This window comes from Camelus dromedarius, chromosome 17, assembly GCF_036321535.1.
Source record: "Camelus dromedarius isolate mCamDro1 chromosome 17, mCamDro1.pat, whole genome shotgun sequence".
Classification (NCBI taxonomy): Eukaryota; Metazoa; Chordata; class Mammalia; order Artiodactyla; family Camelidae; genus Camelus; species Camelus dromedarius.
This window is the reverse complement of record NC_087452.1, coordinates 22,290,011-22,312,347: the sequence shown is the minus strand read 5'-3', so window position 1 is coordinate 22,312,347 and position 22,337 is coordinate 22,290,011. Positions and strand designations below refer to the sequence as shown.

At 42.9% G+C, this 22,337-nt stretch overlaps 1 protein-coding gene across 5 annotated transcripts in view; it reads right to left on the bottom strand.

Moving 5' to 3' along the window:
- PRICKLE2 (prickle planar cell polarity protein 2) overlaps window positions 1-22,337 on the bottom strand; it is a 313,308-nt gene that overhangs the window by 157,500 nt on the left and 133,471 nt on the right. For 2 of the 5 annotated variants that reach the window (XR_010384822.1, XM_064496343.1), the window contains exon 1: window positions 17,475-18,248. The exons of 2 other annotated variants lie outside the window; for them this stretch is intronic. Coding sequence is in view for 2 of the 3 variants with exons in the window: in XM_064496343.1 (XP_064352413.1) it covers window positions 17,475-17,713 (239 nt within the window). In the remaining variant the exon portion in view is untranslated. Of the gene's footprint in view, window positions 1-17,474; window positions 18,249-22,337 lie in introns of those variants that run through there. One more of the 5 variants, XM_010986378.3, reaches the window with a different exon arrangement.

The following is a 22,337-nucleotide window of genomic DNA, read 5'->3' as shown; positions in this document are numbered from 1 at the left end:
GGTTAGCTACTGCTGAAGAGAGAAATCTAGATCTCAGGACATTAAACAAAATGAAGCACAAAGGGATAGCGTTGAAAACTATGCAAGTGAGGTTATGCAATCCGGAGGACAGGATGAGAAAGGCCAACATGTGTCTAATAGGAGTCCTGTGCAGAGGCATCATGGCTAAGCATTTCCTAGAATTTATAAATCTCATGACTCTTCAGATTCAAGAAGCAGAGGGCATCTCAAGCAGAATAAACACAAGAACATCTGCATGTATTAAATACTCATCAAAGTACAGTTAATGAAAGACTGAACTGAGGAAAAATGAGAGTTCAACAATGCAATGACAGAGTTAGGTAGAAGGCACTTAACAGTGTCAAAGAGATGGCACTCTGACATTCCACATTTGGAGCTGGACTGTATTTCCCTCTCTCTTTCATCCCCAATATAAGGAATGCTGAGCTACAGAAGGTTCTTACAGCCCTAGCTGTACATGATAGATGGCTCCCAGGTACCAAGGTGAAGCAGAAGAGATATTCTGGGGAAGATGTATCCATTTAGCCATTAAACAAAAGTGGTAAACACACACACACACAGAAACAAAGAGGAACACAAAACCCCTGCCCTCAAGAATCTTACTCTGCAAGTGAAGGCAGCAGATAAACAGATCGAGTGTCATTACAGGGAGCATCAACTACTATAGAAGCACAGAGGAAGAACATCTCAACCAGTCTTGCAGGGCAAGGCAGTCCTTTAGGGGAGACTTCCTGGAGGAGGTAACAGCTGCACTGAGAGAGCTGGTATCTTTAGGAGAGAACACTTTAGAGTCAGCCCTGCTTTCAAATCCCAGTACTGCCACTTAGCACCTTGCAACTTTGGCCAAGTTACGTAACTTCTCCAAGCTTCAATCATCTCATCTGTAAAATGGAATCTGTATCACTAGTCCTGGGGCTGTTTTGAGGTTTAGGGATAATATACGTAAAGCATTTAGCAGAATGCCCAGCCTATAATTGATTTTTTTTTAAATTGAAGTGTAGTTCATTTACAATGTTAGTTGCAGGTGTACAGAAAAGCGATTCAGCTATATATATACATACTTTTTTAAAAGATTCTTTTCCATTATATGTTATTACAAGAAACTGAACATAGTTCCTTGCGCTATACAGTAAGTCCTTGTTGTTTATCTATTTTTTATATATAGTAATGTGTATTTGTTAATACCAAACTCCTAATTTACCCTCCCTTCCCTTTCCCCTTTAGTAACCGCAGTTAGTTTCCTATGTCTGTGAGTCTATTTTTGGTTTGTAAATAAGATTCGTATCATTTTTTCTAGATTCTACATATAGGTGATGTCATATGATATTTGTCTTTCTCTGTCTGATTTATAATTGATTTTTACTAAATAAGTAGGTGGTGTTATTATTAGATGAAATCCAGTGCCTGGGTGGAAAAAAATGCCTTCTGTTTTAAAAGGTGATTTTCTTCTGAAAGCAGAAGACAGAGGCTTCTTCCTGTTTCCATGAAACTAGCTTGAAGAGTATGAATGTTTACTGAATCTACCCTGCAAAACAGCATGTTATCATGCTACTGAAATTTCAAGGATTATCAGATCTGGTTCCTTCCATAAAGGAACTCAGAATATAGTTCCCCCAAAGTAATTAATGAAGACTGCACATGTTAAGTATCAAATATGTGATTCTCTCCAGTGATAAATCCCAAAACAGTGGCAGAATTCTTATCTTTATCATGAGACCTTCTGATTCCCAACCACAAATCAAGGCAAAAGGATTCAGAGTCCAGCAGGGGAAGGAATAGGCGGGCCTCCCTCAGTATGACTCAGCAGTCTGTGAATGACTCGGACAATGGATGGAGAGGAAACTTGTCAAGTCCAACCAATGATGCCAAGTTTCTGAGCTCTGCTAATTCTCACAGATAAGAACATAGAGCGATCTAGCCAATCTGCAGGAATGGCCTGAATTAAAGCTGAGAAATTCAGTAATGGCACGGGTTGTGTCTGCCCTTTGGAAGAAGCACTGAACTGTGTAGTCTTAGGAAAGAATTGGCCAAAGTCAAGCTTTCCATTTGTTCCTTCATGCATCACTTAACAAACATTTATCCAATGTCTTCTATGAGAAAGGGCTTGCATTATAGGCTGAGCAAACATGGGAAACCATGAATAAAACACAATGCCTGCCTTCAAGAAGCATAAAGTGGAGTGATCTGAAACCCCCTTCCCTTGAAACTTCCCATGCCCTCCAACATTCCTTCTTCTACCAAGCAATGGTGATCTGACTTTTCTAAACCATCTTAAGTTTGCACAGGAGATTAAACCTCATCATGTTGCAGAGGGGCAAACAGATTTCATCTCTTGGGCTAACACTGATTGATTAGTAGTGGATTCCTGGAGTGCTGCCTTGATAAGAAGTCTGAGGCTACGTATGGCAGGAAAGCATGCTGTGATTGATTAGTGATGTCTGTCATGTGGACGGAGAGGCAGTGACAGCACTAGCGCTATAAACTTGACATCTCCCATCTAGTCCAACCCCCTCATTCCACAGATGAGAAAACAGAACAGATCTTTCTTTCTTCCTGTGGCATTTTGAATTCAGCAACATGAGCAGGGGCAACCGAGGAGAACCTTCATATCTGAAATGTTGCTGAGAGAGAGGGAAAAAATCTATAGCTCAGAATATTTCTGATGAGCTTTTAAGATATGCACTCAGATCCTTTAGCAGCCTTTGTATTCTGCAGCAAACAGACTAAATGGAGAAAGCTACCAGCTTTGATCTCCTGGTTAGCTACAAAGTGTATCCCCCCCACCCTACCAGATACACACAAGATTACATTAAATATATATAATTTGACTATGCTTGAGGGTTTAAAATGCAGTGGGGGACAGAAATGTCTACAAAGTGAATATATTTCAGAAATACAAAATGAATAAACATATAGAACAGCAATTAACATGTTATTTAAGAAAGGACAAAGATTTTTTTATCATTTTACTCTATTAAATGGTACTGATATCATCAGCCAAAGAAAGGAAAAGAAAAGCACTTATTTCTTTTCACACAGACACTTTATATCCTGGGGACTCTGTAACACTAACCAAGGAGATAGGGTCTGTCCCTGTTAAGCGTGTCCACACCCAGTCTATCAACACTCACAACCATCACTCAGCCCAACCACAAAGAATCCAGGCTCATTCGCTGCAAAGGACAGAATGGTATAAACGGACAACAGATAAGCAGGAAGCCCAACCCCAGCCTGATTCAGATACAAAGAACAAATTGTAGCATTTGATTAATATGCCAGCTCTTCTGTCATGCCAACTGCAAAGTGAATTTTATGGAAAACCAACTCCTTGAGAAATAGGTCTAATTAATTCAGTTACATAAATTCCAATGAAATATTAGGGGGAGGAAATGGGGAAGGGAGGGAGGGAGAGGGAAGAGAGAGAGAAAATCAGAATGAGCATGAAGAGGAAGGCAAGAGGGAAGGAGGGGGGGCGGAATGAATGAACGGAAATGTATCTTTGAGAGGATATGAACAGGATGTTCTGAGGCCACTGGGTTTACCTTGAGGCCCCAAGAGGTTCGGACTTAAGATGGCAGGAAACCTATTTATATTTCAGTCAAACACACTGTTGAAGGTTTGGGTAGATGACCCACCACAAACAGCATTTTAATGCATAAATTGGTCAGATCAGTTTTTCCTCTCTCAAGACTCACTCCTTTGCATGCCACTGTCAGGATTTCTGCTAAAACTACTTTTACTAAATACCATGTTCATGATTTGTTATCTTGAATATGCCTTATATTAGTATTTTTAATGAATAAGCAAATTGTGGTACATCCACACCATGGAATACTACTCAGCAATGAAAAGGACCCAACATATGCAACAGGATGGATCAATCACAAACACCCTATGCTAAGTGAAAGACACCAGAGTAAAAAAAAAAAAAACTTTCTGTATGATTCCATTACATGACATTCCAGAAAAGGCAAAATTATAAGCACAGAGAGCAAGTCAGTGGTCGCCAAGGGTTGGAGATGGAAGATGGGATTAAGAAAAATTTAGGTGATAAAATCAGTCTATATCATGACTGGCACAGTGATTACATGATTGTATCCATCTGTAAAAGCTCATGAAACTGCAAACCTAACAGTAAATATTAATGTATGCAAATATAAAAAGTAAAGAACCAAAACAGACAAAAAAATCTGAAAGTTAAAACCATCCCTTGTATCACTTTGGCTCTCATTATTCTTGTATTAAATATTTGCCTGTCATCTTATTTTTGTAAAGATGTTTTAACAAAATACTCAAAAAAAAAAAAAGTTACTTAGGAACTGTGGTGTGTCAAAGGCTATGACCATGAAGTTGCTCTTTCTTGACTTAAAAGAGAGATGGTCAAGTTTTAGAGAAGTGGAAAGTCTAGAATCAAATGAGATCTTATTGATGCACTTAGAAGACTGAAAAGAGAATTGGTTTCAACCATGCATAACTCAATGTGCGTTAACTGATTCTGTACCACCCAAAACCATCTCCCATTTTGAGAAACAATGCTATCGACTGGAAATTCCATGAGGGGAGGGACTGCATCTTACGCTTCACAGCAATCCTCAGCACCTAACAGAGCGGGCACTCGGTAAGTATTCACCACCTGCATAAAACAAATCTTTCTACTGTGTCTCACGCTCCACCCTTCCGAGAGAGAAAACTCCTGGGGCAGCTCAGTTCATCACTAGACAGCTGGCTCCTACATTCAGGTCTTGCTTACAGTAAGCTGGCAGCCAGTACTCCACCAATGCGGATCACGGAGACCCGGTCCGGCCAACTCCCCTACTCAGTGTCTTTCAAAAACCTGAGCCTTATCTTCTATCAACCTACTTCTATGGACTGTTCCTCATGGGACATGGCTTCAAACCCTTTTACATCCCGGCCACTCAAAAATGTGACTCCTCCCCCTCACCAATTAAATGAAAATGAGGCATTATTGTCAGCGCTGTTAGGTGAGATAAGGTCCATGCTTTTTAGAGAAACGTGTTTAGGTATGTAAGGCTAAAATTACATGATGTCTGAGATTTGCATTAACATACTTAGGAAGGAGATTAGGAAGGGAGAGAGGGGAGGAGAAGGAGGAAGGAGGAAGGGGAAGGAGGGATAAAGGGACACAGGAATGTTAAGCAAAAGGAAGGAGAAAGATGAGGCCGATGTAGCAGAATTTTGATAATTGTTAAATCTATGTTTCAAAATGTTCTGAATAATGAAAAGCTTTCCAGCACGATTTGACCAGGCCAGGATAGGGGAGGTTTATGCCCTCCTCGTTCTTAACACCCTGATTCTGAGATCGTATTAACTGGACTCACGCTAAGCAGTTGACCAAAACCTGTTTAAACGTAGATTGCTGGTTTTTCTTAGCCCCCCCATGCATCTCTCAGTAGACTCCATCTACTCTATTCTGCATCTGCGTAGTTGGGTTTCTGGTTCCAAGGGCAGGCTTGTTTATTTTTTAATTCTGCCCATCATCCTGGCTCAGGCAGAAATTTAGGATCCTCCATCTGCTTCCTAATGCCAGGGGTCACCAAGTATATTAGTTTCCAAATGTCAGACTAGGCCTGTGTCAGGACTATCCGGATTTCATCAATTCTGCAGATTCCTGGGCCCCAACGCTGGAAATTCAAATTTGTTATGTTTGGGACAGGACCCAGAACTTGTATTTTTAAAGCTTTCTTAAAACCAAACTAACATATTCATTATTTCTCCATTATATCATCAAGCAGGTTAAAAAAATTAATCAATGGTAACTACAGATTGAACAGAATCTCCTGATTAAATCTGGGGGACGGAGGACATGGAAATGTTTATATTACCTTCGATTACTATTCCTAAATTGAAAAGGCAGACTTCGCAGTTCCCAGGGGAACCTGATGCCTCCCCAGTTCTTTAGAGCCTCTCTAGCAGAGGCAATCTGTATGCATATAAGATCGAGGCATCAGCATTTTCACCTTCTGGGTCAAAATCTTGGCATCTCCTTTCTTGGTGGTTATGGGGGAAATGTGGGGCCCTGCATTTTCAGGTATATGATTTTGGAGGTGCATGCCAGATTCAGGCAGGCTGAACTGCGTCCACTGTTTTTTGGGGGTGTGGGGAGGTTTAGAAGTTCATTCATCTGGCATTTGGAAAATAAGGAAGCATTATGTGAATGAATACCCCTCTCAATTTCTCCCCCTCTGACTATACATGAACTCTCTCACTGAATCCTGGCCATAGACCTTTGAAGCGGGGACTATGGCCAACTCCATTTTCAGAAGAGGAAACTGAGGCACAGGGAAGTTAAGTAAATCATCTCTAGGAGCACAGCTCAGAAGTGGCAGGGATGGGATCCAAACCCAGGCAGTCCTGCTTGCAGATCCCCGAGATGCACATCTTTGCATGTACTGACCACTCTGGCCAATACGGAGGTCAATTGCTGGGTCTTAGTGACAAGAGGCATTCAGGAGAAAGGCCGAGGGGAAAACTGAGAACCAATCGTAGTTTACCTCTATGAACTCACGCGCGCATACATTTATCCACCTGTCCGCCCTACCCCTGCTGACCATCTACTATACACAAGGCACTATAGTAATGAGCTCTTGGGACACAGAGATTAAAAAAAAACACACACACTCACACTCAGGAGGAACTCACAGTCTGGTGGGAGAGAGACACATCTGTTACAGAAACATACATAAAACAGAACACTGAGTGAGGTAGCCCAGTGATGGAAAAGGACCGCGGAGTGAGAGACGTGGACCAGGACACGGTGATGACGGTGGCAAGTCTTGAAGAACGAGGAGGAAAAGGGGAGGAGCACAGTCAGGCAGATGCAACAGGAAGAGCGACGTGATGGAGGCTGGAAAGAGACCCAGGAGGCGCAGGAAAGAGAGACCTTTTGTAGAGCTCATCAACCTTGGTACTACTGACTTCGGGGGCGGATAATTCTTTGTTTGGGGTGCTGTCCTGCACATGGAGGTTGCTCACCAGCATCCCTGGCCTCCACGCACTGGATGCCACTAGCATCCCCTCTAGATATGACAACCCGACATATCTCCAGACATCACCAAACGCCCCTACGCAGCAGAATCACCCCCTGGAGAACCTGGACTCCGGGGAAAGCCTGCCCGTATGTGTGAAAGCAGAGAAGGGTGAGAAAGGAGAGTTGGCCAGAGACTGGAAGCAGCAGAATGAGGTAGTCTGGACCTAGACCATGAAATATGCCAGCCAGCCAGGCCCCTCAAATTCTGCATCACCATCTGGCCACTTGGAAGTTCATTTCCTTTAAAAGGGCCTCCTCTCAATTCCAGGCTGTGCATGTAATCCATATTAGAAGATATTATTTTGATAATTGCTTTGGTTTGCAGCTTTGGACATTTAATGTCTACTATCGAACCATGTGGTAGGCAGAATTCTGAGATGGCTCCCAAGGTTCCTGCCCTGGGGAATAGAGATACCTTCTCCCAATTTTTCAATTAAACACTAATCTAGGTGCTGCTTTGAAGGAATTTTGCAGCTGTAATTTGAGATCCCAGATCAGTTGACGTTAACATGAGGAAATTATCCTCAGTGGGCCTGATCCAGTCTCATCACCCCTGAACAGAGACTGAGATCTTCCTGGAGACACAGAGTCAAAGAGTGAGGGGCATTTGATGTGCGAGAGATTCTCAGTCATTGGCTTTGAAGATGGAGGAGGCCACGCGGCAAGGATGTAAAAATTGCCATCAAAAGTTGAGAGTGGTCCTTAGGTGACAGCCGGGAAACCTTGGTATCCCCACCATAAAGAACTGAACCCTGCCAACAGCTTGAAGAGCCTGGAAGACGAGCAGATGAGAACGCAGATGGGAACACCTTGACTTCAGCTTTTTGAGACCCTGAGCAAAGAAGCCAACCACACCATAATCCATACACTGTGAGGTAACACAGAGGTGGTGTCTGAAGCCCTGACCAGAGTGGTCATCTGTTGTGCAGTAAGGGAAAATGAACACAGCCTAGATTCACCATCCTCCAGGCTCCTGCCGAAATCCTTCCTTCTCCATGAAGTCTCTCCTGACTCTGTGCAGAGGGCAAGCCAGGCCATTTCAAGTTTCCCCCAATCACCACACTCCCCTTCAGCTGATCCTCCTGCCCCAGGCACTTTTTGCGACATCTCATGTGGATAAACTACTGTTCTGTCTAACCCTGGATATGTCCCGAATGGTTGCCTGTTTCATTTGTTTGCCCCCCTCCTTCCCTGCCCTCCCGCAAAAACTCAGCATTAGGAAGACAGTTGTCATCTCTTGAAGGAGCTTTTGAATTTTTCACATATGCCTGTAAGAGAATTCAGTTCATTACAAGACTCTTAGTAAATCAACACTGATTGATGGTCAGGAGGAGTCCCCGCCTCCCACCCCCACACGAGGGGCTAAGAGGTAAGGCAAACTGCTGCCAAATTCACAGTATGATTGAATGAACTGACCCGGAATAACATGCTAGCATTCTGAAGAACCATTTGTATTTCAATAATTACTTATATGAGATCACACTCGTTGGCAACCGTGACTCTCAAGCCAAGGCGACCTCTCATGAGTCATTTAACTCGCAGGGTCAAGTGATTATCAATTACTCTGAGCTCCCAGTCCGAAAGTCTCAATGCTCCTTGCAGTTCAGACTCTCCGGCTGCCCTCCCCTCTAGATGTGGGGTTTGATGCTTCTGCTTCCTGAGCTTGGCCTTTGGTCTCCTTGTTACGAGACCCAGTTTGGGAGGTTTCCCAAGGAAGCCTACCACCACCACTGAATACTCTACCCTCCTCTGGAGGGGCAACCAGAGAATTTTCAAGAATTCACTTTTCTCTAGGAAAGCGATGAGTACGAATAGAGGAGTACGGAGCAACTATCAACTAAAATTAAGTTCAATCTGAAGGCATCACCTATCTTGACTGACCAACGGAATTGAAGATTTAAAATAACCGAATGCTTAAAATCCATTTGTCATAGAAAACTTCCACCTTCAGATTTCTTTTCAGGATGGATGCTAGAATTAGAGCCCCCGGGACCTCAATTTCCCAGCCAAACTATGTGTAGTTTCCTTTCATTTCTGCACGTATCAGCGGGTCAATTAATATGACTCTGATAATTGCAACACTTGGGGTTGATTATGTCTCAAAATTATGTATGCTACAGAACAAATAATTAAGGACAAAATTGGGAGCTCAGACTTAAACGAGGGAGTCACAGCTTCCCTGGGGAGCATAAAAATCATCAGGCTATAAAAAGTCAACCTTCACTCTGGCCTCATTCAACTCCCTAGTGAGTTATGCTAATGAGACCAGACACAGGCCCACAAGTTACAAGCAGAGTACCGGGGATCGAGCAAGGCAGGATTCGTATTTGGTAAATGCATATGGCGAGAGACGAAATCTAAGTGTTTCTGGAAAATTATTACTCACAGCAGTGGATTCTCCAGATCAGGGGAGTGAATGTCAGCGATGTCACTACTCGGGTTGAGCTTGCATGGCAAATGTCACTCCATCATCACAGCTCTCTTTTCAGCTGGGTCTGGAACCCGCCCCAGACTCTGTCTCAACACAACTCCCCAGGGGAAGAAAAACCTCCTCTCAAATCACCCAACTGGCCCACAAGATAAAGTCAGTTTTCCTCCTGCTGAACCCAATGTACTGATGATTCGTTCCCCTCTTCACCTGGAGCCATGCTCACATTCGGCTGAATTTTTTTTTTTTTTCTTTTTAAATGCAGGAAAGGAAAAAGAATACAAAAAAAGAACAAAGACACTGAAGCCCGTCACCTACTCGGCTCTATCCTGCCCAGGGTTTCCGGAAATCATCAGGTGCCCAAGAGCCACACTTTTTGAAGTATTTGAAAGTTCAAAGTGTTTTACCACTGGAGCTTCCGAGCAAAGCAAGGAGGCATCTTCTCCGGTTTCTCTGAGGCTGCATCTTTCTCTTTCTTGGTCCTTCCTTTTAGTGGCGTCTGGAAGGTTCTCTTCTGGGCTCTGTTCCTCTACAGCTCTGAGGGTGAGCTGATAAACCCCTCTCCAGTGGCACCTATCACCCTCTGTTGGCTGACTGATATGTTCAGTGCCAAGTCCTGTTTGAGATGCCAGGGAGGTGGCGGTGAACAAAACAGACCCATTCTCTGCCCTCATGGAGCTTATATTCCATTGCGGTGGAGACAATCAGCCAGTAAGATGGTAAGTGCCAAGGGACAACATCAAGTCGAAAAGTCGAATGTGAGGAAAGGAGGACAGGGAGGGGGTTGAGATGCTAGCCTAGAGAGGATGACCACAAGTCACCTTTTCAGCCCAGAGATCTCTCCTAAGGTTCAAACTCAGGCGTCCAACCTACCTTCTGGGGGTCTGCGCCTGGAAGTCCCACAGGCACAAAAATCGTCATGGCTACCAAGTTTTCTTCTTCAGTGGAACCGTCTACCCAGGCTCCTAAGTCAGACATCGGATGGCATTCTTAACTCCAAACAGCTTCTGAATTCCCCCATGCCTCCATGCCCTGGTCCAGGCACCGTTCTCTCTTTCCTGGGCTGCTGCATCCATCTTACGACCAGAAATCTTGCCTCTCTTCTCATCCCATCCCAATCCCGCTTTATATACTGTGTCTGGAATGATCTTGCTCGACGATCCATCTGATCATGCTGTTCCTGCTCAAAGCTCTTCTCTAGGTCCCTAGTGCCCTCAGATAGAGGACCCCGACTCACAGAGACCCTCAGGAACTGACACTGACTTATAATGCCAACTTTTTAAAATCACAATTGCCCCCCAACTCTAGCTAAACCGCCCTGTTGGTACAATCCTCTCGTTTCTTGTTCCTGTGACTCCTGCTACCTGGAACTCAGTGTAGTCCCTTCCCCTGGAGGAACGTCCACTCATCCTCCGCACATCTCTGACATCCACGAAGCCTTCCTGGACCTAGGAAGACCCTCTCAGATGCCTTGTCTGTTGCCTAACAGAGCAGTCAGCATGCGGTCCAACACACAACAGGCACACAATCAGTACTTCTTGAATAAATGCATAAGTCAACTCAACGTAGAAATGTACAACGTACAGATCAATTTGCATAACTATAACCAATTTCTTACAGGTTTCAAGTACCCTGATTCATATGTCCTTAGGGAATCCAAGCATCTGATGGCAGGAATTCCCAGGCTTAGGGCAAGTCATTTATTCTATCTGTGCCTCAGTTTCCTCACTGATTAAAAAAAAAAAAAAAGAATTCCTACTTTGGAGCGGTGTTAGGATGAGAAAGTGTAACAGTGCATCAAAAGACCTAGCATGCGACTGGTAATAATGTAGCCCTACAGATGGTAGCTTCTGTTATTAAAAAAAAGAAAAAAAAAATTCTGCCTGCAAGTCAGGCAGAGAACAGAAATGCGTTATGAGACAGTGTCATTTCCCGGAGGTCAGCAGACCTAGGGGAAATGAAGAGAATGAGGAAAAACGCATCCTCTTTATCAAATATCCTCCTTTCCTTTTGAAGATCTCTCCAGCTCTTTGGACTTGCTATTCTGTTTTTATTCTCAGTTCATTTTGCTTTAAGCTCCCAGTCTTTATTTTAATACACACTGCATTTTAACAAGTAGGTCAAAGCCATTTTATACTTGCAATATGATTACCATAGTAATCGCTGTATTTTATAACCTGCAAAATGCTCCCAGGGAGACCAGTAGGGACAGCTACAGTTTGTAACAAAAACAATAATTTCAGCCCTGCAGAATAAGCTCCTCTTAAAAACTCTCTTGTTGCAAGTATTAATCTTTGAGGCTCCCACAATATGTGGAAATGGCAAATGCTAATGACTAACTGAAGATACAGTCAAGAGCTTTACTTGAGTATGGCTTTACTTTTAGGAGCTTTATGTTGGAGAATTAATATTAATAAGTATAATAATAGTAATAGCAGCAGCTAATGCTTATAGAGTGTTTGAAGTAGATTGTCTGCAAAAACGGTCTGAATAATCTCCCTGCCGGTCCTCTTGAATAGTCCTCTCCCATACTGCTATGGGCTTGGTTATAGGATTTGCTTGGACCAATGAAATATTAGCAAATGTAACCGAAGCAGAGGCTTGAAAAGTAATTGTGCATCTGGCCTTTGCCCTCATGCTGCTGTTGAGAAACCTGCAACCACAACCACGTGAACAAGCCTAGCTCCTGTTCTCCCAGCTGCCATCACACTAATCATGTCAGGGAAGCAGCCAATAGTTCAGTCCAGACCCAGACAATGAGGACCAGACCAGAAGACCCGCCCAGCCTGCCTGAATTATGAGAAATAGGAAAGAAGTGTTGTTCTAATCTATGCAATTCTGGGGTGCTTTGTTACACAGCATGAGCTAACTGATACAGTATTTTACATAAAGAAAGTGCCATGTATAATAAGTGCTTCAAAGTGCTTTACATAAGTAAACTCATTTACTCCCTACAACAACCCCTTCAGGACAGTACTGGTATGTATTTCTCAGACGAGGAAGTTAAAGCACACAGAGATCTGATAACCAGCCCCAGGTCACATAGCTAGAACATAATGGAGCCAGAATTTGAACCCAGTCTGGCTCCAGGGTATCTGCTCCTAGATTACAATACTGATGATCAACTTTTGTAACTTTTCTCCCCCAGAAACATTTATTTTATACATTATGAAAAGCATTGTTTAATGTGGACAATGACATCAATGCTCAAGGTCACAAAATACAACTGTGCTATAAGGAAGTACCACAGAAAGACACCTTGGATCCTGAAAGCAGGAGAGCAAGAGTACCCCGAATCATTCATGCACCAAATTCCATTAAAAATACCTGACTGGTACAATGCAACTTTTAGAACGAATTTTCCAAATATAAAGCGAATAATAAGTCTCAGTCAGACTTCTATTATTTTAAATGTTTTACATGACACACTTCCTCAATCCTTCAGACATTTTATTTTAGTCAATTAAACCACAAAAGTGATACAAGCTTTTAAAACATAAAGTATATAAAGCAAAAGTGAGTCTCCCTCCCTCACTCTCACCCTCCAACTTCACCTTCTAATGTAATGACTATTAATTTAATGTGCATCTTTTTATACCTTTCCTTTAATTATGCAAACACAGTTATTAAAGGCATGCCAAATTACTGTGCTTTAAAATTGAAAATAAGAAAAAAAATCAGTTGACTATAAACTAAAAAGCGTATTTTAACAGGCTTGTCATTCAAAGAAATCTTATAAAAGCCTCAGTTCATTATAATCAAGTATCTACAACATAGATTGTACTTTAATTCTCAAAGTGACAATTATTCCTTCACTTTACACAATCAACAGAAAGGCTAGCTTCTGTAACACATATACAAGAAGCCAATATCTGGATTTTTGGTCTAAAACAAAATTCTTCTCTGAAAAGCAGTTTCATACCTTTCAGAATCGAAGTCAAACTCTCAGAATGGCCATGCTAGATGACAGCCCAAGAGGTCTCAAACAAGGTATTAAAATCACCCCCCACACACCCCCAAAACAGAACAAACTGAACCAAAAAAACCCAGCAAATGTATAAATACAAAAATGAGAGACCATCCCTGCCTGAGGTAAGAGTAAAGTTGAATTGCATAAATTCTCTTAGAAGATAAGAGTGTCAACATATAGTGCAATTAGGTAAGACCCATGAGAAGTCAATGTCTATCCAGTGACAGAATCCTAGCAAAACAATTCACCTTCTGTAAAAATCAACAATGTCTGATTGTGATTTTTTCTTTAAATCCAACGTAAAATGTTTTTATTTGGATCAAAAGCTGTTGTTCCAGTGACAAATGACCTTTGTAGAGGATATACAGAAAGTGAACACCAACATAGAAAATATTTTTATATCTGCTTTGCCTTATTTTTCCTCCTCTTCACAATACATGATTCTAGATGAGATGTGGAGAAGCAATATGACTGAATTGGGATAGTTAAAATTCACTTCAGATTTCATAAGGGCAACCTACTGAGACTCAGGAAGGGAGGTTCTCTTGACTCTTCGACTTGGTAAGATACGCATGAAAGACTATCCCATTATTATCACAAGGTAATATATTCTGTGTATTTAAAAGCACTAAAACCTCATTCCATTCAGAACAGTGCTGGTGGGCACCATGTATATATACACACATAGTTGTCTATATACTACGTGTGTGTGTGTGTGTGTGTGTGTGTGTGTGTGTGTGTGTGTGTGTGTGTGTGTGTGTACAAGTTCTTTCTTTAAGTCCAAAATTAAACCACAAGTCTGTAGTTTGGATGGGTAGTTAAGGGATGATGAGAGGAACATTAACTTAACCCAGGAGTTACTACCAAGCTCTTTACTTTTAATGGTTCATCCACTCAAGACAACCTTACTGAACATCTACTATACACCAGGTCACGGGATGGGTCCCAGGAATTTAAGAGCGAAGGAGATGTACAGTAAGATGGAAGATGGACCCCAAAGGAGTGGACAAGAAGCCTGCAAGTATAAAAAAGACTGTCCCGCTGCTGAGTTTTCCTCCTGGCAAGTCTAATGAAACCCCTCCAATAGTAAATCAGTTACTCTGCAATGTTTAGTAATTGAATTAAGATCATGAGATTTCACGAAGTCATTCACTGGTTGAACACCTCCATGTCTCGGGCTCTGTGATAAGAGCTGGAAACACAAAGGGAACAAGGCATGGCTCTTGACTTCATGGGGTCATCACATTGACAGGCAAATGCCAGCAAGAATAAGGTGGCGTGGAATCACAAAGAAAGAACAGCTAACCTGGTTTTAGGGAGGAGGTCTCCCCAGAAAAGTTATACCCAAGTTAGTAACTCAAGGGAGAGGTTCTCTTTGGGTTTTCAAAATGGAATTCCATTTAAAATATGTAATTTCTAGCCAGTGATTCAAAAGCTTCTTCTTGCACTGAGTGAGTGACAACGTGAATGAGGTCCCCAGCAGAAAAATTCTCCAATTTTAAGATGTATCCGAATTACCTGGGATCTTGCTTAAATGCAGTTTCTAAACAATACGATTGTGGTGGGAGCTGAAATTCTGTATTTCTAACCAGCTCCCAGGAGATGCGGAGGCTGCTGGTCCGGGGACCACACCTGGAGTAGCCAGGCCCTGGTTTGTAACGGCCCCTGGCCAACAGATGTGTTGTGTTTGGCTGGTGGAGTAGTCCAGAAAGTCTCTGTTAGTTGGCAACCTGTAAAAATCAGGAGCTTTTTATATAAAATATAAGCAGGATTTTCAGTGCTTTTTGAGAAATTTACATCAAACAAAGTTGGCCCTAAATTTCCTCGAGGCAGAGGCGGGTAGAAGCCTGTGGTCTTGGGTTCTCCACAGCGGCCTGGATCCCACAAGAGCTCTAACCTCTGTGACTTTACACGCCTTCCTCCCCCTCAGGTATCCAGCAGCTTGAAAAGTGTTCACACCCACCCAATTCACCCAACGTTCTTCCAGGAGCAGCCTGCACACCTGGCAGGAACGGGCACCATTAATTTATATAATGAGAAAGGACCAACAGCCCTTTATGGAAACAGTACAGGCTTCTGCTGCCAAATTCATCTGGCTTGGCAAATGCCTAAACGACTCCAAGGTGGCCTTGCAGTCCAGCCCATTACAGAGATAACAGGGCATCGGCGGAGGACAGGCACGGACGGCGCAGCCGCGTGGCTGTGAGGCTTAGATGCCAGCGTGGGGTGCAGCCCAGGAAATGCTCAGTTGGCTGAGGCTCCTAAGAGCCCACTCGCATCCTTTAAGATGTCAGCACCTGAACACATCTGGAAACACTTCTCAGACTCAAGTCTTAGCCAGAAGCGGGGGAGGGACTCCACCTGGAGAGGAGTCTGTGTTGGCAAGCGTGTGAGTGGGGGCAAGCGGACAGACCACCCGTCTTCTCATTGTGGAATAGTAATCTGCCCACTGGCACTTGGCTAGTTTTACATTTGAATGATGTCTCTTCATTTGGATGAGATAGAAACGTTCCGCTTCGTGGCTCAGGCTTCTACACAATCTCCAAAACCCTCTCGAGACATCGCTGCCATCCACGTATTAACAGACAAGAGCGAAACGGACTGATACAAATTTTAGTAACAATTGATGAAAAGTACACCGGGAATCACTTACTCTGTGGTGCTTCTGATGCCTGATGCGTCTGTCATTTCTCATAATGAGCAAGACCTATGGATATTGTGGTAGGACTGGAATTAAGGCTTGTGAAAAATAACAGCGTTGGACAAGTCCCTTCTGTTCGTGACTGCCACCATGCTTCTTCTTGTCCATCATTTTTCTTTACTAGGGTCACATCTGAGCCTTTCTTGGATTTGAACCTGTCTTTACCTCTCACTGCGGAAGCGTCTGACCAAAATTTGCATTTTCATAGAATCGGCAGTATGAGATGGAGTAAACATTTCAAGTAAAATCTTTGACAAGGAATAAACGCTGAAAGCAACCAGAGGAAAAAGATGGAGCTTAGAGCACACGCATATTAACGCACACACACACAGTCATATTAATTTTCGTGAAAATGAGGAGGAGGATCTGGGAGAGCTCATATCCTCTTGACACACACATAGTTGCAGAATATTAAGACAACCCAGTTTTGCCGTTTGTTTGCTTACAGTATTTAAATCCCAATTTTTAAAGCTTTCCAGATAATGGACTTTGGCATAAATACATATACAGAAGAAGCTGCTCTAAAAACACGGTCCAACACTACAGGGCAACCTAAGTTGAACCAAGAGGACCTGCCAGTTCCTCTTCAATTACTACCAATGATTCTTAATCATATGGCCTAGGAGTGAACGGCACTGTATGAAACCCAGTACTTCACTCTTCACAACCGTGACTAAGTGACCGTGTGACCATCCGTTCCACGTTGCTGTTCCGTTCTAGACTTTAAAAGCACAGAACAGCAAGGCCCACCTTTATCCATGACTGTCATCCGAGACTCCCAAAGTATCCGGTACATACTAGGCACTGAAATATTTTTTGAAATATCACTGAGTGAACAGAGATTAAATGAGTGGATAAAGCTGGACCAAGAAACAGTGACTGACCTTAATGACCTTGAACTCAAAATGGGAACACACTCAGAGAAACACAGATTCTCTATTGCCACACTTAAGGAAGGCAGTGAGACACTGACACTGAGCACTGACAAGAGTCAGGAGCCAACATACCAGGTAGGATTTTAAGAGACTCTAGCCAATCAGGAAGGTTCTCCCGATCCAGGAGAGAAGAACTGTGTGTCAGACCCTAATTATCATCACTGTGCTTTTCAAGTGCCAAATGCAAACTGGGGAACTTGAATGGGGAACTCCAGTCAAAATGAGGAGGTTGACATTTTTCAAGATTCACTAAATCATCGCTCTTGTTTTCTTCAATAGTTTTTCAAAGCTCCCAGAACTACAGAGCATTAAAATATTCTGAGCAGCAACGACTGCATCTGGAACGTTAATGAAAATCTTAAAAGGCTGACCTGACTCTCAAGTGCTTCGATGGCAACAATGCGGCCCGAGCGAGCGCTCCAGAAGGGAGTGTGCAGTTCAAAAGCAGTTCAAACGCAAGGTGGATGGGTCCCTGAGAAAGGAAGAAAATCATGTGTCTTGGTGTGTTGTGAAAATTTACTACATGTGCAAAAAATCGGCTGGCTGTCAACTCTGCATGTATCATTTGAAAGAATCTTTCATGACTCAAACCTGTCAAATGTGGGTACATGTATTTTAGGAAGAGATGAAGAGATTGGCTCAAGCACGGAGGTGTTAATTCAAACCCTGAGCAGGAAGGTAACGGTTTTAACTTCTGAATTTCTTTCAAGGGAATAGGACCATATGTAATAACGACACCACCACGGATGGGTTTGACTTCAGGGTCCTCGCGTATATTTGCCCCAAAATGTTCTTTTACCCCTAACTATGAAATAAAGCCATTTCCAGTAGAGAAGGCCTGAGGTGCCTGGGTGTGAATTCCACACAAAATTCCCCTTGCCTTTAGGGTGCTGAGAATGGCCCTCCCTAAGTGAAAAGACCACAGCAAGATTCATCAGATTACTCTCTTCCTGGGAAGTATTAGCTCATAGCATTTTACACCTGTGAAGTAAACTTTTTCAACGTCAAAAAATAAGCTTTGCAGTGGGCACCTAAAGTTCAATCCAGAAAAGCCTGTTCTGGTGGAAATATCTAAATCGGGTACCCAACGTAGCCGTGTGTCAAACGGCCAAAGCTGGAGCGATAATCTCTCTTAAGCAAATGCCTTTCAAGTGAATGGATACTGTAATCCAAGATGAACTCACATTTTCAAATACTGAAACGGAGGCAAAAATTCATCATCTGGGGCCATTTCTCTCATACCAATTAAGATAAGCTTCTAAGAAAAGTTCGATTATGAAAAGAGGGCTGCTCAGAGCACTGATCTCCCAACCAAGACTCAACTATCTAGCCTATCACACAGGGACGCCTGTCTCAGGCCTTCTCTGATTGATTGTGAACTTGAATCTTCCCTTGAACATCTATCTTTTCTCTTCCTTCAAGTTAAAAGAAGCTGGACTACACAATCCAGGCGGTCATAACCAACTGTTAACTGTAATACGTCTCCCCTATAATTAGTCTACCCAAAGACACCACGTGGATAATATTTAACTGTTCTGATCATCTTTAATATCAAAGGGAGTTTAATGACTTGGGCCAGACTCACTAGCAGAATGACCTTAGATGTTGTGACCACATGTCAGTCAAGATATGCAAAATAAAACAGGTCCTCATTTTAATATCTAGAAAAGTTACGGTCCCTGGGAGAGAGGCAGTTCTTGGAAAGATGCTATTTTCTAACCAGTTCAAGCGTCTTTAGAGTTAGCTGGCAAGATATTTACATTCCTTAAGAGACAAAGAAATGCAACAGCTAAGCAAGAAGCTTGGAGCAGCTTGGAAGAGAGAGCTGCTGTTCCGTCACCTTTAACTTGCATTTAAGAGCCATGGGCTACCTGACCACCTAGTTATTCATTTATGAAGTCGATGACATAGGAATTATAAACAGGATTCAGGGTCTCCCAGCAGCGTTAAGGACAAGAATCCAATCCACATTCCACCTGAAATTTCTGACCATCATGCAATCTCAGGGTAGCTGACAGGTATCCTCCAAACTGCTTAGGGTGGCAATTTTTTTTTTTTTTTTTTAGTGGGTAAGCATTAACCCTGGTAAGATTTATAACGACATTGAGAAATGTTTAAAAGCTCCAAACCTGCAAATCTTTATATAGTTTATGTTACGGAATCTGCACATATTTGATACTTTGATTAAAGTACATTTTAACATTTGAAAGAGTTTGCCCTATTGAAGTAAACAGGTTGCTGCGGAATTTCCAATTTAAAATGTCAGAGCAACTGGTATAGATTTATGACTTTAAACTAACATTTTAATAAAATTTACATGGACTTTTAGGATAATTAAGTCAACTTAATGTTCACCACAGTTAAAAGTTTCATTTGTGAGAAGTGTAAGAATTATTAAAAGGGAAGGGGAAGGGTGTTTTCCTTGGGGAAGGAAGGGGGTAAGTCAGATGACTTAAAAAGAAACCAATTATTTTATATTTATGAATGCCTTTTAAAATGTAAAGAATTTAATTAAGTTTGTAAGCAGGGAACCGGAGATTTGGACACATGATAGAAGAATAAGGTCTGAACGCTGAAGAATTAGGTTTTGCAATTAATTGAACATTAGGTTTCAAAACCAAAGTAATCTCTAAATAATCATTTCCTTAAAAAAAAAAAATCCTGCCTTCCATGGGCTCCCAAAAAACTCCCACATAGCCATGGAGCTACAGTGACTCCAGTCAGTTGATTCGAAGTCTACAATAGGAATTGTGCCTGATTCTTGCGTCAATGCCTCAGGGTAGCCAGGAAGTACTGAATCCCCACTACAGGCCAGGCTCGTGTTGAGCACTTTTTAGACACTATTTCTGTGTTTTACAGAGCAGCAATCCAAAGCTTAGGAACATCAAGCATCTTACCAAGATGACATGGTAATAAATGCTAAGAATGAGATCTGAACCCTATGCTCTTAATCACCAAGCATCCTGCCTCCTGTATGGACAATATCCATGAAGCCTGTGAATTTCTAGAACCTTGCTACTCAAAGTATGGTCCACGGACCATCAGAATTGGCATTCCTTGGGAGCTTGTGATAAACGCAGATTCTCAGACCTACTGAATCAGAATCTTTGAGTGTGACTCTTAGCTGCGTTAAGAGTTTCAGAAACACTCTTCTGGAGCAGGGAGGGGTGGGCAAACTTCTTCTGTAAAAGGCCAGTGCTTCGGGCTTTGCAGGCCATGGGGCTCTCTGTTGCAACCACTCAACTTTGCCACGAAAGCAGCCATCGACAATACACACATGACTAAGCATGGCTGTGTTCCCAAAATCTTTATTTACAAAAAAAAAAAAAAAAAAAAAAAAGGCCTTGGACCAGATTTGGCCTGTGGGCCACAGCTTCCCAAGCCCTGGTCCAGAGTACAATGGCTACACCATTAAGATGGATCCTTCTCTGATTGGCTAGGAAACAACTGAATCCATTCTCCATCCTGGGAGGGAGACTCCCCACCCGCGGGTAGCAAGCAGCAGATTCCCAGGAGTACCATCTTCCAGCCTCTTCAAATACTCCCTTTTTCTGGAGGTCAGATGGTTATGTCTCAGCCGTAACATCATTTTACAGTGGGCCCAGGGTTTAAGAGGCCAGCGGGAAATTTCCCAAAGCACTTTTTCCTTTTGGTACAAAGAATTCAAGTTAAAAGTGTTTAAATGAGTTAAGTTCTTTAGGGGGTTAAAAAAAAAAAAAAAAAAAGTTGGCCTGACTTTCCAGTCAACATGATTGCGTGAATTCAACTGGCTTTTGCACATTAACAGATGAAGATGCCTCAAATTCTGAAGAATTTCTGAGCCAATTACTACATGATGATTAAATGTGTTGTACAGCGGTTCACTAACTGGACAATTATGCTCCGGAGACATGCTCGCTCTTGCATTAGGGAGCACCATGTGTATCGCTCAACGGTGAGTAAAGGCTGAAAGTTCCACTGCAAAATCTCAGCTTTTCCGTCAGATGCTCCCACAAAAATCTGAACACTACCCTTGAAATGAACAGTATTTTCTTCGCTTTCATTTTTCCTGTCACAAGCAAGAAAGAGGCTACTCACACTCGGCAAGCAAACTCAGCAAAGGGGGTTCAGAAGTCGGTTTTGTGAAACTGTTGGAGCCAAGTCATTTTATGCCCCTTGCTCTCTAGAGAAAATAAAAATCACGTCAACTAGGCAACTGAGGGAAAGGGTGCTTTACTGGGGCTTTTAGTGGGTGATCGCCGTGTGCGAGATGCTGTGCTCCAGTCTTCCCCAGGATTGTCTCCCTGAATCCCACCCCAGGGTGACGAAGGGAGAAGTAAATACTGAGATGAAGAAACGGAGGCACAGTGAGGTCAAAGGTCATGCAGCACGTAGTGTGGATTTGAACTCTTGGACACCAGAACCCACAATCTTTTTTTCTTTTTCAATTCTTTCCTTTTTTGGGTGGTGGGGTGGAGATTAGGTGTATTTATTTTTAATGGAGGTCCTGGGAATTGAACCCAGGACCCTCATGCATTGCTAGGCATGCACTCCACCACTGAGCTATATACCCACCCACCCACCCAGTCTTAATTAATACTTTCATTTAAATTAAGTTGAATTAAACAGAATTCGAGGGCTGTTCTGGTAGGTTGACACTGCCCTGTCTGACCTTTGCCGAAGAAGCCTCCAATGTCTCGTCCTCCCTTCCTCCCACACACAAGGCTGCATTTCGCACCCTGTACTATTGTAACACCCCGCGCTTGACCTCGTCACGTTGCGGGATAAACTGTACTGCTTGCTCTTCTGTCTTCCCACCTGAGGTACAAACCAGGGTTCTCAACCTCGCAGTTTGGGGCCAGAGAGTTCCTTGTTGGAGGGGCCAGCCTCTGAGTTGTCAGATGTTTAGCACCATCCCTAGCCGCCAACCACTAGCCGCCAGGTGCAAACCCCACCCCTAACCCCCCGCCCTGGGGCGAAGGGTGGGCATGGGGGATTGCTCCTGGTTGAGAACCTCTGTTATCGTTCCCCTCGAGGACAGGATTTCTGTCCAGGTCACTGTTTACCTACCCACTGTGTGACGCGGGGCCTGGCACACACTAGGTACTCAACAAATATTGAAGTTCCTGTAGGATGTCTTTCTCCAGCCCTATAGCTAAGAACACTGCTACTATTGGTTAGATGCCTCTAGGGGCCCCAGAAAAAAATCTGAGCCTAAATCTTTTCTCTGCCATTTCATTCAGATGTTTGGTTTC